At 44.0% G+C, this 16,205-nt stretch overlaps 1 protein-coding gene across 2 annotated transcripts in view; it reads right to left on the reverse strand.

Annotated features, from left to right (window-relative positions):
• Nucleotides 1–16,205, reverse strand: part of TUBGCP4 (tubulin gamma complex associated protein 4) — a 944,163-nt gene that overhangs the window by 267,605 nt on the left and 660,353 nt on the right. For both annotated transcript variants that reach the window (XM_044077538.1, XM_044077537.1), the window contains exons 12-13: nt 14,540–14,647; nt 14,280–14,403 (exon numbers count right to left, since the gene is read on the reverse strand). In XM_044077538.1, the coding sequence (XP_043933473.1) occupies nt 14,280–14,403; nt 14,540–14,647 (232 nt within the window). The remainder of the gene's footprint in view (nt 1–14,279; nt 14,404–14,539; nt 14,648–16,205) is intronic.

Below are 16,205 nucleotides of genomic sequence, written 5' to 3' on the forward strand. Positions count from 1 at the left end.
CCCAGATCCTTAATTATGGGATCAACTTTCAGGATGAGTTTTGTCAATGTGACAGTTACAAGGGTGGCAATGCTTATGTTCTTATACCTTAACAGCAATATGCATCTTTTTGATACAGCAACTACTCTACTCCTTAGAGAAAGTGGCACTTGTGTATATGCTCAACACATTCCCTTTTGGCAAAACAACTGCTTTATTCCTCCAGAAGCAGTCTCGTCGACACATACACACACACACATCCCATGGCCACTGTTCCAATGTTACTTCTGCAGCCTGGAAAAGGAATGCCTCTAACTCTGACTTCACTTCTTGATGCTGCTCCTTAACTCTCAGGAAAAATAAGAAAAACATTCCTTATTTGCGCTTATTCTGCTGACACCAGTGTATCCTTCTCCAAAAACCCAGGCACACTCTCAACAATCGCATCCCATGAAGGGCTGTCAGATATCGGACTACAGTCTGACTCACACATCATCTGCTTCAAAACCTCCACTCACAGTCATAACCCTCCTAAGTCAATGGTGACCACAGTGCCCTGCAATTGTCCTTCTATGTTCATATGTACCTTCTTAGAGATATGCTAACTGTACAACTGTCAGCATTCAAACAAACACTCCTAAACCTGGTGTAGGCGAAGTTCCCTAGTGTCTTTGCCAAATATCTCTCACTAAGTATGAATATCACCTAGGGCGACTAACAGGACTAACCTAGTTATAAAATAGCAAGTAAATAAACTGGACTGTCTTCTGAAGCAAAAGCAATAACATTTGATCTCATGAGGAGCTCAATGAGGTATAAAATCTTTCCAAAACTGTTCAATGCCTTGGATTTCTTGCCTCCTTGAACAAAAGCCAGAGAAACGGCCTTCTTTTGAAATTATTCTGGATGAGTGCTTTGTTCTTGAATGCACTTTCAGCTCAGTCTAGCATCCTAGGAGCTGGCAGCTGCATGTCTAGACCCTTAGTAATTGCATATGTCACACTGTGGAAAAACTTCCTGATTGGAGAAATGGCCCGGGTCAGTATCTCTTTTCTTATCAAACAGAGATATAGTACAGTTTTGTACCTACCATAAATGTAGATGTCCGAACAGGATAGCATCTGCAGTCCTTACAAATGGGTTGTCCTGTCGTCAGGCAGCCCTTCGGTCGGCCGGATTCCAAAGTCTGGGTCTGGCCTCGGCTGGTGTCGCACTTCACCCGACGTCATCTCTGCTGGTCTTCGGGTATAAAGGCATCAGCCGACGCCATTTTCCTCAGTGTTTCTTGCCCCAGATGCTAGTTGCCCTCTTGGTAAGCTAAATTTTTGGATAAATGTCAATGTTTCCAAAAAAGTAGAAGGCAAACACAAAAAATAAGCATGTATGTACATATATACAAACAAATACACCATAAGAGATCCCCCCCAGCTAGCTATTAGGTGGGTAAATACCCTAGGAGTACCACAGAGGGAAGGAGGAGGGTAATCCTGACTGCAGATGGTAGGTACAAAAGTACAGTTTTGTACCTACCATAAATGTAGATGTCCGAACTGGATAGCATCTGCAGTCATAACAACTGGGTTGTCCTGTCGCCAGGCAGCCCTTCAGTCGGCCGGATTCCAAAGTCCGGTCCGCTTCGCTGATGTCGCACTTCACCCGACGTCATCTCTGTTGGTCTTCGGGTATAAAAGCATCAGCCGACGCCATTTTCCTCAGTGTTTCTTGCCCCAGATGCCAGTAGCCCTCTTGAAGGCTAAAATTTAGATAGATGCCAATGTTTCCAAAAAGATAGAGGTAAACACAAAATAAGCATGTATGCACATATATACAAACAAATACATACAAGACTCCCACCAGCTAGCTATTAGGAGGGTATACACCCTTGGAGTACCACAGAGGGGAAGGAGGGAGGGTAACTGACTGCAGATGCTATCCAGTTCGACATCTACATTTATGGTAGGTACAAAACTGTACTATGTCCTTCATGGATGCATCTGCAGTCATAACAACTGGGTAGAATACCATAGCCAACAAGGGAGGAGGATAAAACTAGATTATGGTGTGTTTAGGATCCCTTGCAGTACAGCAGTGGCAAACCCTGCTCGGGATCTGGAATATAGAGGCAAATTGTAATGCTTGGCAAATGTATGCACGGAGGTCCAAGTAGCCGCCTCAATAATGTCTTTAGTTGCCACTCCCGAGAAGGTTGTGGTAGTGGCTGTCGCCCTTGTAGAATGAGGTCTTATGTTCTGTGGAATTGGTTTTCCATGGAAGGAGTAACAGAATCGTATGCAATTTCCTATCCATTTGGAGATTGTCTGTTTGGAAATAGCTTTTCCTTCCCTTCCTGTTGCATAGGCTACAAAAGTTGGTCAGTCTTTCTGCTACTTTTTGTTCTGTCCAAGTAGTAGCGTAGCTGTCTATGTACATCCAAGGTATGCAATATTCTTTCCCTCTGTTTTGTGGGTTGGGAAAGAAGGTAGGAAGGTGGATTGCCTGGTTTAAAGACACTCTGGATACCACCTTAGGCATAAATGTAGGATTAGTCCTCATGGACACTCTATCTTGGTGGAAGATTAGGAAGGGTTGCACTGCCATTAAAGCCTGTAGTTCTGAAACCCTCCTTGCTGAAGTAATTGCCAGTAGGAAAGCAGTTTTCCATGACAGGTGTTGTAGGTCTGCTGTTGCTGCTGGTTCAAAGGGTGATAGTGTCAATTTTTCTAGCACAAAGTTTAAGTCCCAAGCTGGTAATGGTGGTTTCCTTGGAGGTTTTACATTCTTGATTCCTCTGAGGAACTGCCTGAGCAAAGGGTGAGAAAAACAGGTGGATCAAAGCTGTATTCTGCTGAAATAGCTGATGCATGTATCTTGATGGAGGAGTAGGACAAGCCTGAATGAAGAAGTTCGGCTAGGTACTCCAGAATGTTAGGCATATCTATGTTTGACACATCTTTTCCTCTTTCAGTACTCCAAATGACAAACCTTTTCCATTTTCCAGCATAGTTTCTTCTTGTTGAAGGTCTGTGCTTCAAGAATAATGTCGCTAACTCTTTGGGAAAGTTCTGGATTAGCTGCTGCTATGTGATGTTCCATGCAGTCAGTTGCAATGTTTTTAGGTTTGGATGTATGATGCTGTAGTTGTTCTGAGTTAACATCAAAGGCATCAGGGTATTGGCCACATATTGTTCGAGACAAGCTCCTCAGCAGTGGGTACCAGTGTTGTCTTGGCCAGTTTGGAGCTATCAGGATTATCCTTGGACGTTCTTCCTTGATTTTTAGTAATACCTTGTGTATCAAGGGAAGAGGTGGGAATGCATATGCTGTTAGGCCTTTCCAGCTGAAGGAGAGAATCCACTTTCCATGCTAGTGGGTGGAATGTCCTTGTGCAGAATTTTTGAGCTGGTGATTGGTAGGTGATGCAAATAGATCTATCTGAGGCATTCCCCATTTCTTTGAGATGGTCTTGAAGATGTCCGGGTGCAGCTTCCATTCGTGGGCATCCGATGTGGTTCTGCTTAATATGTCTGCTAGAGTATTCTCTTTTCCCGGTACAAATATTGCCTGTAACTGGATGTTGTAGCTGAGTGCCAGGGTCCACAGCTCCAAAGTCATTCTGCATAGGCCGTATGAATGAGTGCCTCCCTGTTTGTTGATGTACCACATGACTGTGGTGTTGTCTGTCCTTATCATCAACTGGCCCTCTTTGAGAAATGGTCTGAATTTTTGGATTGCCAGTTTTACTGCCAGCATTTCTTTTAGGTTGATGTGCAGGTGAAGTTGATCCTGTGTCCACAATCCTTGCACGCATTTGTCCAGCATGTGGGCCCCCCATCCTAGGTCTGAAGCGTCTGTTGTGATGGACTGGCTTGCTTGACATCTGCGAAAGGGTAGCCCTGGGTTTGACTGGCATGCCTGAGCCCACCATAGGAACTCCTGTTTTAAGCATGGAATTAGTGGGATTTCTGTTTCTAGGCTGTGTCTGTGTTGAGACCATAAATTCTTTAGGTACCACTGTAGTTTTCTCATATGTAGTCTGGCAAGTGGAACCAAGATTATGCATGATGCCATGAAGCCCAAGGCCTGCAATACTTTTCTTGCTGTTAACTTGTTCAGTTTTGTTAGTGCCAAGAAGTAAAGAGGGAGTTCTTTTTGTTTTTCCTTTGTTAGGAATGCCATCTATTTTACTGTGTCCAATTCCACCAAGAATGTCCTTGTTTGGGATGGTATCAGCCTTGACTTTTGTAGATTGACTGTGTATCCCAGTGCTTGCAGCAAGTAAATGACCCTTTGTAAATCTGTTGTCAGCTTGCTTTTGTTGTCCCCTTGTAGCAGGCAGTCGCCGAGGTAGGGGTAAATTTGAATTCTGTAGTCTGCAATGGGCGATTACTGATGCCAGGCATTTTGTGAATACTCTGGGCGCAGTAGATAAGCCAAAGGGCAATGCTGAGAATTGATAGTGCTCTGATCCTGCAAGAAATCTGAGGTATCTTCTGCAGATTGGTCGAATGGGGACGTGCAGGTATGCCTCCTTGAGATCTAGAGTTACCAGCCAACACTCCTTGCCCAGCATGGGAAGAAGTTGCTGTAGGGTCAGCATTTTGAATTTTGGGACAATGATGTATGTATTTAAGGCGGACAGGTCGAGAATTGGTCTTCAACTTTTTTCCTTTCTTGGAACTAGGAATAGTCTGGAGTAGAACCCCTTTCCTTGCTCTGCTGTTGGCACTCTTTCCACAGCTCTCATGTTTGCTAACTGCATTATCTGTTGTAGAGCCTCTGTTTTTGATTTGGCGGTAGATTTGGCATTCCTCTTTGACTGGTAAAGTGTGGAAGTGGAACCGTAACCTTGATCTATGGTTTGTAAAATCCACTTGTCTTTTGTTATATAGTGCCAGTTCTTTGAAAATAAGGTTAATTTTCCGCCTAGAGGAGCTGCTATTTGTTCCCTGGTAGGCGGATTTAGGGTTAAGTCACTGTGGTTGAGTTGATGTCGTGGCAGAGGTTGTGTCTGTGCCTCTGTTGTTACCTTGCCACTGTCGTCCTCTGTAGGCACCTCCCCTGGATTGGTTTCTGCCTCTGGAACGTCTATTCCTGCCCCTTTGAGGTCTTGTGGAGTCAGGAAAGGACCAATTTTTGGCAGGCCAGTTCCTGCTAAACCTTGGGGGTTGAACCTGCAAGAAATCTTTAACGGTTTGAACAGATTTTGCCTTTTCTTCCATTTTCTTCATAACCTGCTGGGCAGGTGTACCAAACAAACTTGTCTTATCCATAGGAGCATCTAGCAACTTAGCTTTTACATGATCCGGTAGAGCTTGCTCCTTTAGCCATGCATGCCTTCTTATCACTGTGCCAGTCATGGCTGATCTAAATGAAGCCTCCAGTGCATCATAGCCACATTTTAAGGAATGGTTACTAACCTGTTGTATGTTATTTACCATTTCTAATACATATTTCTTATCAAGAGATTCATCAGTGGTTAGTTTTTACTTAACTGATCAAGCATAAACTCTTGGTATTGTATCATGTGAAACTGACAATTTAAAGCTCTAGCTGAGAGAGTAGCTGAAGTGTAGACCTTTTTGCCCCATCTGTCTAATGACCTTGCTTCCCTTTCTGAAGGAATAGGGTTTTGCTATGGTCTGCTACTGCCTTGGGACCCTGGGATATAGTTTACGGGTCTGCAAGTGGGGCCTTGTAAAGGTGGTGATGAGTGTCTGGCACCCTGTAAAATCTGTCTGGTTTGGCAGGGGCTGGAGGTAAAGAATCTGGTGCGGAGCAGACATCATTGAAAGCATCATCCACCACAGAGAGAACAGGAGGTATAGCTAAGGGCCTGTGCTGTGGAAGGTGCAGAAAGGTCCTAAGTCTTTTTCTGGAGTCTGAAAAATCCTGCTGCTGCCATTGGAACTGCTCTCGCATGGCATGTAAGGTTTCCCCAAAGGAGTATTCTTCTGGTGGGGAAGCAGCTGGAATGGATTCTTCAGCATCAGAGTCTTCAAAATTGGAGAAAGGAGCCTCTGGCTGATCAGTTATGTCTGATTCATCGGCAGACTCATCAGAGGACACTGGCTCAGGGGGCTCTGCCCTAGGTCTCTTCTCTGGGGGCTGAGAGGCCCTGTCTGGGTGAGATTGAGATCCTCTAATTAATGAAATTAAATCTTCTGCCAGAGTAAGCATTTGAGGACTAGAGGAGGGCCTGGTTGTAGGGGGTTTAACAGGCACTGTTTTAGTAGTCTTTGCTGCTTTAGCCCTGGCGAAGGCCTTAATAGACATGGTTGCTGGAGGCCTAGCAGCACCACGTGCTGGGGTAGAGACATCCAAGGGAATGGAGTCTGATAAGTCAGTGGCAACCACCGTAGTGGATAAAATTTCTGAGGCCGTTTCAAGAGTGGTAGCAGGGGTCTCAGTTGTAGAGATAGATTCAGCTGAACTTTGAACAGTTTTCTCGGTTTCGGCCGAAACCGAGACACTCGCGTTATTAACCGCGGTTTCGCCGAAACCGCGGACCGCGAAAGTGTCGGTCTTTATCTTTGCTTTTGGCAGATTGGGTAGTCGGAGGATCCGACGGCATAATGTGCAAAATCAGAACCGAAAACTGTTCAGCAAACTCCGACCGACGCCTAAGTGTTCGCCGGTTGAAGCAGCACAGGCCAACAGGCTGCTACGCCGTGGGCTGGGCCTAAACAAGGCAGACAATAAGAGTGGAAATCTTTATGAGGTATTTGTTTCCCACAGGTTAAACAATTATTAACTTTTTCTGACATCGGCTGAGGCAAGAAAGAGTCCCCAACGGGTACTTAGCTTTAGAAGTCTTCAAAGTAGTATTCGTAGAAGTAATCTCTGAATCCGACTGACCGCACTTGCGAACAGCTTCTGCTTCCGCCACGCGCAAGAAAGACGGGAAAATGGCGCCGGCTGATGCTTTTATACCCAGAGACCAACAGAGATGACGTCGGGTGAAGTGCGACATCAGCCGAAGCCGGACCCGGACTTTGGAATCCGGCCGACTGAAGGGCTGCCTGACGACAGGACAACCAGTTGTTATGACTGCAGATGCATCCATGAAGGACATCTGTACTATGTCCTTCAAGGATGCATCTGCAGTCCTTACAAATGGGTAGAATACCATAGCCAAACTAGGGGAGGAGGAAGAAGAATTATGGTGTAGTTAGGATCCCTTGCAAAACAGCAGTGGCAAACCCTGCTCGGGATCTAGAGTATAGAGGTAAGTTATAATGCTTGGCAAATGTATGCACGGAGGTCCAAGTAGCAGCCTCAATAATGTCCTTGGTAGCCACTCCTCGTAAGAAAGCTGTGGTAGTGGCTGTAGCCCTTGTAGAATGAGGCCTTATGTTCTGTGGAATTTGCTTTCCATGGTAGGAGTAACAGAATCTTATGCAATTTCCTATCCACTTGGAGATTGTCTGTTTGAAATTGCTTTTCCTTCCCTTCCTGTTGCATAAGCTACTAGAAGCTGGTCAGTTTTTCTATTGCCCTTGGTTCTGTCCAGGTAGTAGCGCAACTGTCTATGTACATCCAAGGTATGCAGCAGTCTTTCCCCTGTTCTGTGGATTGGGGAAGAAGGTAGGTAGGTGGATTGCCTGGTTTAGAGACACTCTGGATACCACCTTAGGCATAAATGTAGGATTAGTTCTCATGGACACTCTATCTTGATGGAAGATTAGGAAGGGTTGTACTGCCATTAAGGCCTGTAGTTCGAAACCCTTCTTGCTGAAGTAATTGCCAGTAGGAACGCAGTTTTCCAGGATAGGTGTTGAAGATCTGCTGTTGCTGCTGGTTCGAATGGAGGGAGTGTCAATTTTTCTAGCACAAAGTTCAAGTCCCATGCTGGTAATGGTGGTTTCCTAGGAGGTTTTACATTCTTGATTCCTCTGAGGAACTGCCTGAGTAGAGGATGTGAGAAGACAGGGGATCAAGCTGTATTCTGCAGAAATAGCTGATGCCTGTATCTTGATGGAGGAATAGGACAGGCCTGTATGGAGAAGCTCTGCCAAATACTCCAGGATGTTGGCAATATCTATCTTTGACACATCTTTCCCTTTTTCAGTACTCCAAATGACAAACCTTTTCCATTTTCCTGCATAGTTCCTTCTTGTTGAAGGTCTGCGGGCCTCAAGGATAATGTCTTTAACCCTTTGGGATAAATCTGGGTTAGATGCTCCTATGTAATGTTCCAGGCAGTCAGTTGCAGAGTTTTCAGGTTTGGATGCAGGATGTTGTAGTCGCTCTGAGTTAACATCAAAGGAATCAGGGTAGTGTCCACGTTCCGAGACAAGCTCCCCAGCACCGGATACCAATGTTGTCTTGGGCCATTTGGAGGTATCAGAATTATCCTTGGACGGTCCTCTTTGATTTTCAGTAGTACCTTGTGCATCAAAGGAAGAGGTGGAAATGCATATGCTGTCAGGCCTTTCCAACTGAAGGATAGAGAGTCCACCTTCCAAGCAAGTGGGTGGTATGTCCTTGTGCAGAATTTCTTGAGCTGGTGATTGAGTGGGGATGCGAATAGGTCTATTTGTGGCATTCCCATTTCTTTGTGATGGCCTTGAAGATGTCCGGTGTAGCATCCATCCGGGAGCATCGGAGGTAGTTCTGCTTAACATGTCTGCTAGTATGTTTTCTTTTCGCCGTACAAATATTGCCTGTAACTGAGTGTTGTAGCTCAGAGCCATATTCCATAGGTCCAGAGTCATTCGACATAGGGGTATGAATGAGTGCCTCCCTGTTTGTTGATGTACCACATGACTGTGGTGTTGTCTGTCCTTATCATCAATTGGCCTTCTTTGAGGAATGGTCTGAAATTCTGGATTGCTAGTTTTACTGCCAGCATTTCTTTTTGATTTATGTGCAGGTGCAGGTGGTCTGGAGTCCATAAGCCTTGAATGCATTTGTCCAACATGTGGGCCCCCAACCTAGGTCTGAGGCGTCCGTTGTGATGGTTTGGCTTGCTTGAATGTTGTGGAAGGACAAACCTGGGTTTGCCTGGCATGCTTGAGCCCACCATAGGAATTCTTGTTTCAGGCATGGGATTAGTGGTATTTCGGTTTCTAAGCTGTGCCTGTGTTGAGACCATAAATTCTTTAGGTACCACTGTAGCTTTCTCATATGCAGTCTGGCATGGGGACCAGGATTATGCAGGATGCCATGAAGCCCAAGGCCTGCAGTACTTTCCTTGCTGTTAGTTTGTTCTGCTTTGTTAATGCCAAGAAGTAAAGAGGAAGTTGTTCTTGTTTTTCTGCAGTTAGGAATGCCATCTGTTTTACTGTGTCCAATTCTGCACCCAAGAATGTTCTTGTTTGGGATGGTATCAGTCTTGACTTTTTAAATTGACTGTGTATCCCAGGGCTTGTAGTAAGCAAATGACTCTTTGTAAGTCTTGTGTCAGCTTGCTTTTGTTGTCCGCTTGTATCAGGCAGTCGTCCAGGTATGGGTAAATTTGGATTCCCTGTAGCCTGCAATGAGCGATTACTGATGCCAGGCATTTCGTGAACACTCTGGGCGCAGTAGATAAGCCAAAGGGCAATGCTGAGAATTGATAATGCTCTGATCCTGCAAGAAATCTGAGGTATCTTCTGCAATTTGGTCGTATGGGGACGTGCAGGTATGCCTCCTTGAGATCTAGAGTTACCAGCCAACACTCCTTGCCCAGCATGGGAAGAAGTTGCTGTAGGGTCAGCATTTTGAATTTTGGAACAATGATGAATGTGTTTAAAGCGGACAGGTCGAGAATAGGTCGCCAATTTTCTCTTTTCTTGGTACTAGGAAAAGTCTGGAGTAAAATCCTTTGCCCTGTTCTGTAGGTGGTACCTTTCCACAGCTCTCATCTTTGTTAATTGAGCTATTTGTTTTAGGGCTTCTGTCTTTTGATTTGGTGGTAGGTTTGGCATTCCATTTTTACTGGTAAGGTGTGGAAATGAAACCTGTAGCCTTGGTCTATAGTTTGCAAAATCCACTTGTCTCTTGTGATATAGTGCCAGTTTTTTGAAAATAAGGCTAACTTTCCGCCTAAAGGTGCTGCTATTTGTTCCCTGGTAGGCGGTGTCAGAACCAAGTCACTGTGATTGTCCTGTTGCAGTGGTAGTGGTTGTGTCTGTGCCTCGTTGGTTATTGCCTTGCCACTGACGTCCTCTGTAGGCACCTCCTCTGGATTGATTTCTGCCTCTGGAACGTCTATTTCTGCCTCTCTGAGATTTAGAGGAGTCTGGAAAGGACCAATTTTTGGAAGGCCAGTTCCTGCTAAACCTTGGGGGCTGAACCTGTAAGAAATCTTTAACTGTTTGTACAGATTTTGCCTTCTCTTCCATTTTCTTCATTACTTGTTGGGCAGGAGGACCAAATAGATGCTCCTATGGATAAGGTCAGTCTAATAGCTTTGTTTTAACATGATCCGGCAAGACCTGCTCTTTCAACCATGCATGCCTTCTTATAACTGTGCCAGTCATGGCTGATCTAAATGAAGCCTCCAGTGCATCATAGCCACATTTTAAAGAATGGTTACTAACCTGCTGAATGTTATTCACCATTTCTAAAACATATTTCTTATCTAAGGAATCATCAGAGGACAGTTTCTTAGTTAACTGATCAAGCATAAACTCTTGGTATTGGATCATATGAAACTGACAGTTCAAAGCTCTAGCTGAGAGAGTAGCAGAGGTGTATACTTTTTACCCCATCTCTCTAAGGACCTGGATTCCCTTTCAGAAGGGAGAGGGTTTTTCGCTGAGGTCGAGGCTACTGCCTTAGGCCCCTGGGAGATAGTCTCAGGATCTGCAGGAGGAGCCTTGTATAAGTGGTGATGAGTGTCCGACCCTGTAAAACCTATCGGGCTTGGCAGGGGCTGGAGGTAAAGTATCAGGAGCAGTGCAAGCATCATTGAATGCATCATCCACAACAGGAAGAACTGGAGGTATAGCTAAGGGCCTATGTTATGGTAAGTGTAGAAAGGTCCTAAGCCTTTTCTTGAATCTGAGAAATCTTGTCCCTGCCATTGGAATTGCTCTCATGGCATGTAAGGTTTCCCAAAGGAAAATTCCTCTGGTGGAGAGGCAGAAGGTATAGATTCTTCAGCATCGGAATCTTCATAAGTAGAAAAAGGAGCCTCTGGATGGTCTGTATTGTCTGAATCATCAGAAGAGTCATCTGAGGACACTGGCTCAGGGGCTCTGCTCTAGGTCTCTTTCTGGAGGTTGAGAGGCCCTGTCTGGGTGAGATTGGGATCCCCTTATTAAAGAGATGAGATCCTCTGCCAGAGTAAGCAATTGGGAACTGGAACTGGGCCTGTGAGAGGGGGGCTTAACAGGCACAGACTTAGCAGTTTTGGCTGCTTTAGCCCTGGCAAAGGCCTTTATAGACATGGCTGCAGGAGGCCTAGCAGCACCACGTGCTGGGATAGAGACATCCAAAGGGATGGTGTCCGATAATTCTAGAGAAACCACATTAGTAGGCAAAATTTCAGAGGCCGATTCAACTAGGGTAGCAGGGGCCTCGGTAGTAGTCATGGATTCGGCTGAAGATTGACCCGTTTGCTTGGTTTCGGCTGAAACAGAGACACTCGCGGTTTGCTTAACCGTGGTTTCGGCCGAAACCGCAGACCGTGAGTGTCGGTCTTTTTGTTTGCGTTTCTTAACAATTTGAGAAGTCGGAGGATCCGACGGCATAATGTACGCAAAATCTGAGCCGAAAAACTGTTCAGCACCTCCGACCGACGCCTAAGCGTTCGTCGGTTGAAGGAAGCACAGGCTAAACAGGCTGCTACATCGTGGTCTGGGCCTAAACAAGGTAAGCAGTAAGAGTGGAAATCTTTATGAGGTATTTGTTTCCCACAAGTTAAACAGTTATTCACTTTTTCTGACATCGGCTGAGGCAAGAAAGAGTCCCCAACGGGTACTTAGCTTTTAGAAGTCTTGAGTATTCGGTAGTAGTAATCTCTGGATCTGACCGACCGGCACTTGCGAACAGCTTCTGCTTGCAAGAAAGACTGAGGAAAATGGCGTCGGCTGATGCCTTTATACCCGAAGACCAGCAGAGATGACGTCGGGTGAAGTGCGACACCAGCCGAGGCCAGACCCAGACTTTGGAATCCGGCCGACCAAAGGGCTGCCTGACGACAGGACAACCCATTTGTAAGGACTGCAGATGCATCCTTGAAGGACATCTAAGTTATGGAGAACAGGCACTTTACACTTCCGCACAAATACGTCATCACTGAATTCAGTGTCTCCCTGAATAATGCATCTTAGGACTGTCGCCATTCTCAGTATCCTGAAATATAAGAAACTCTGGTGCATAATTAAAATCCCCTTTTTCAAAAGGAGACAAAGGAAATGGAAATGCTTCCTTTTCTTGGTGTAGCCAGTGCAGGCGCAGATGTAAAGACAGGGGCTCTGCATACAGTCTGGGAAGGTACTGGTCAGTGGTTGGGGGAATGAACATCATTGGCACGAGCAGAGCATTGGCATACTATGGCATCTTGTTGTAGTACACAACAGTACTTCTGTGCACAAAGCTTGTAATTCAGCAATGACTGCTGGTCTTTTGATGGTTCTGATACTGCAGTACGCAATGATGAAGAATTAGCTAGCAAAGATACCAGTGACTACTGCCAGAAAAATAGCAAGCTGAGGTTTCCTGACAATTATGCATTACTTTTTGGTGAATGTGTCTAATTTCAGTGGTCATATGAAGTTCAAGAGTCTGGTAAACTTGTTGGCTCTGGCGCATTCAGGGAAGGAGTTCCACCTATGACCAAGGTGACTGTAGTTCAATTAGGAGCCATGGCAGTGGAGGAGCTGATGAAGAGAGGGAAAAGGAGACTGAAAAGAATGAAAGGGCTAGACATACTTGCCTCTCTTTGGGAAGATGGATGGATGGGGATGACATGCTGGAAAGGAGTATAGCTTTTGTGTTGCTGGTGCACAGTGGAAAAAATGGCATACTGCATGCTAGGTCAACAGCTGGTGGGTTCACAGTTGGAGTCAAACTGCTACTGCTGGAGGTCCCTTAGTACCCTACTGTATATTTTCTGATGTTGGGGCCCCCAGACAGGCATGTCACCAGAGAGGGAACATTCACATTTCTGGTTAGTAAGCCTGAGAGTGAGCCTGGAACTGTTAGCAGGGGGTGTAGGGCTTAATCTGTCCATCCGCATGTTCCCCTAAACAACTTGTCTATCCTAAAATATGCATCAGTGACAGTATTTACGTTTTTACTTACTTTTGAACTGAAGCAGGTGGTCTACATTTTTGAAAGGTTGCTTCCTTTCTTTTAGCAGCCTTCAAGGGTAACTACAAAGTATAACAACCACTACATTTCCTTATTTTAATACACTAAGATTCTCTTGTATTTGTTTTAGTTATTAACCAGCAAACTAGTCTTTATTCTGCATTTGTCCATTCTCTGACCTATTTAGCTTTATTGTTCATTCCAGACTCAAGTTTCCATTCAGCCATGCTTATAAGTATTTTATATTTAAAAGGGCCTGTAAAGTTTTCAGTCTTAATTTTAGTGGCTTTGTTGCACTTTCAACAGTGTTAACAGCTATCAATATGTGCAAATCAAAATAAGCACTTCAAAATGAAAATCATTTGGTGAAATCTAATATTTAAGATTTAGTATTTGACTTCTGTGGAAAAATCATTACAATTAAATCATTTTAAAAATACTTCTTTGATATGTATGACTCCTTAACTCTACAAAAGCATACAATTAATAAAAAAAAAAATAAAATTAATAAAAAACATATACTGAAGACTGACACAAGACTGACCAACAAACTGTACAAATGGAAAATGCAATCAAGTGACTAACAACTTTAAAATGACAAGAAAAAAGAGAAATCAGTACCCGCCAGCATCAGTTTTATGAGGGACTTGTGGACCTAGATTCAAATAAGACCTGTGTTGTCTCATACAGGGCTGGGTTAACTGCTGAGAAATCAGGCTGAATCACACTTAACATAACTGGCTAGCAGCAGCCCGTGCATTATGAATACTGCTAGAGTGATCTTCCCTGAGAAAGGACTTATGGTTGTCTAATGAACATTCATCTTAATAGTTGGGAGGCAAACAGAAGTCTTCAAAAAAAAAAGGCATGACATAAGCTGGAAAATGACCGACTCCAGTATTGTGATTTGAATGTTATGCATACTGACAGCCCTAATCTACCCCAGTTCACACCTTTCACATGTCAGTAAGACCTTACAATCATCTCTAATGGCTGCACTGACTAAAGTAAGTACATTTGTTTCATTTACCGAAAAGGCAAAGGGTAAAGTTACTTACTTCTCCAGCACCGCTGGTGTGAATAAAGTATGCAGAGGCCATTGCACTTTATAGGAAAGTCCCAAAGCTGCCCAGCCTGATGCTGGAGCCTCCCGAGGAGTCATGTCACGTCCCTGAGATGCATCTGCAACAGAAATATTCCCATGAGAGCAAAATGAGCAAACGTCTTATATTACCATTTTAACAGTTTCTAGCAAAATTTATGCAAGACGCAGCTAATCCAGAAGTAGAAAAACTATCACACAAATTGGGTGCCATACCTTTATGGTCTTTCCCGGGGTAATCTATTGTTAGATGAAGCAAAGGGAGGATGTTATCATCATCTAGTAAAACCTTGTGTGCAGACTGCTGAAGAGCAACGTTCACATCTAGTACCAGAAATTTAAAAAAAAACATAATTAACATTGAGAGAACACAAATTCTCAAGACTCAACTGCTTTAATATGTATGCAAGGCTAGGTAAGAGACAGCACTCTTTTTACTCATTTCCTGTGTTAAAATAGATGCACAGTGTCAGAGTCAACATATACTGTATCACCATTCATGTTTCACACCTAAGTGTAGTCTCTTAGCTTTCCCAGTTAGGGGTCGCCACAGCAGATCACCTGTCTTCTATTGATTGGCAGCGGATTTTTACAGTGTTGAATTGCTAGCCTGGCACCCAACTTTCACAGAAGGCACGCAAACACTCATGCACCTACCTGCATGTTTTTAAAGTTCAGTTGACCACAGGGAGGACATGCAGACTCTGCACAGAAGGTGGTCCAGCTGAGAAATGAACCAAAGAACCTCTTGCTGTGAGAAGACAATGCTAACCACTACACCACCATGACGACTTTCACACCTAAGTGTGGACTATGCAAATCTACTTTCACATCTTCATCATTCTCAAAATTTGTGCCAAGTTCTTCTCCTTATTCATTTTTGTGCCTTTCTTCTTTATCTTCCTAATAAAATACACTCATATAAAAGATTTTAAGTTCCCCTTCATGACTGAGGCTTATAACCAGCAGTTGTATATAACACAGATATTTACACATTCATCTATGAAAACATAAGCACTGATGAGTGAGCTGAATGATCACAATTTTGGCAACCAAATCACAAATACCTCTAACCTCAAACCTAGGCAACTATTAGTGTTTTCCTTTTAAAATAACATAGTAATGGGGAAGGTGCTTACTACAATAGTGCAGTGGCAATTACTAGGCTATTGACCTGTGAGAATCTTAAGAGGCCTACCCTTACATTCCCATGGCATGCACAGAAATAACCAAAAGAAAGGCTGAACAAGGATAAAATGGGACACTTACATATTTCCCCATCTATAAGGGACAACACAACTGGGGGTGAAATTTCAGTTACCTATCCATTCATCCAAATTACATTTGAATAGAGATGTACTTTGCTTTATGTGGAGTAGAAAATTATTCCCTGAGATACAAACCTATCCCTCCAACATGTTCTAATTATTTTGTGAAAGAGATTGAGATTTCTTGTGAGGGTGTTTATGACAGCAGTGGACTTGCAAATGTGTAACATGTCCGAGAGAACAGGGTCTGCTGAAGATCTGAATGCAAAGCAGAGATTGACTGTTAGCAGCCTGCATGATGCAGAGAAGAAAGACAAGGGCTTTAATCGGGTTCATACAGTTTTTATGATTTAGACCCTTTTTTTTAGTGAGAAAGTGTTGTGGCCATTCCAGTTGTGGTAAGCATTTGAATAGATACATACCAAAAGGGGCATTACACTTGATGATAAGCCTTGTAAGTGCAGAGTACAGTGGAACAATCACATCTCTGGATCTGGCAGCAATACCATTACATATTAGCTGTGCAATGAAAAAGGACATCCTTAAAAGAGAAGATACACAGTGATCAAAGGACAGTTCATTGTCAACACTGGTTCTCAGATCCTTAACTACAG

This window comes from Protopterus annectens, chromosome 7.part0, assembly GCF_019279795.1.
Source record: "Protopterus annectens isolate FY-2018-M chromosome 7.part0, PAN1.0, whole genome shotgun sequence".
Classification (NCBI taxonomy): domain Eukaryota; kingdom Metazoa; phylum Chordata; order Ceratodontiformes; family Protopteridae; genus Protopterus; species Protopterus annectens.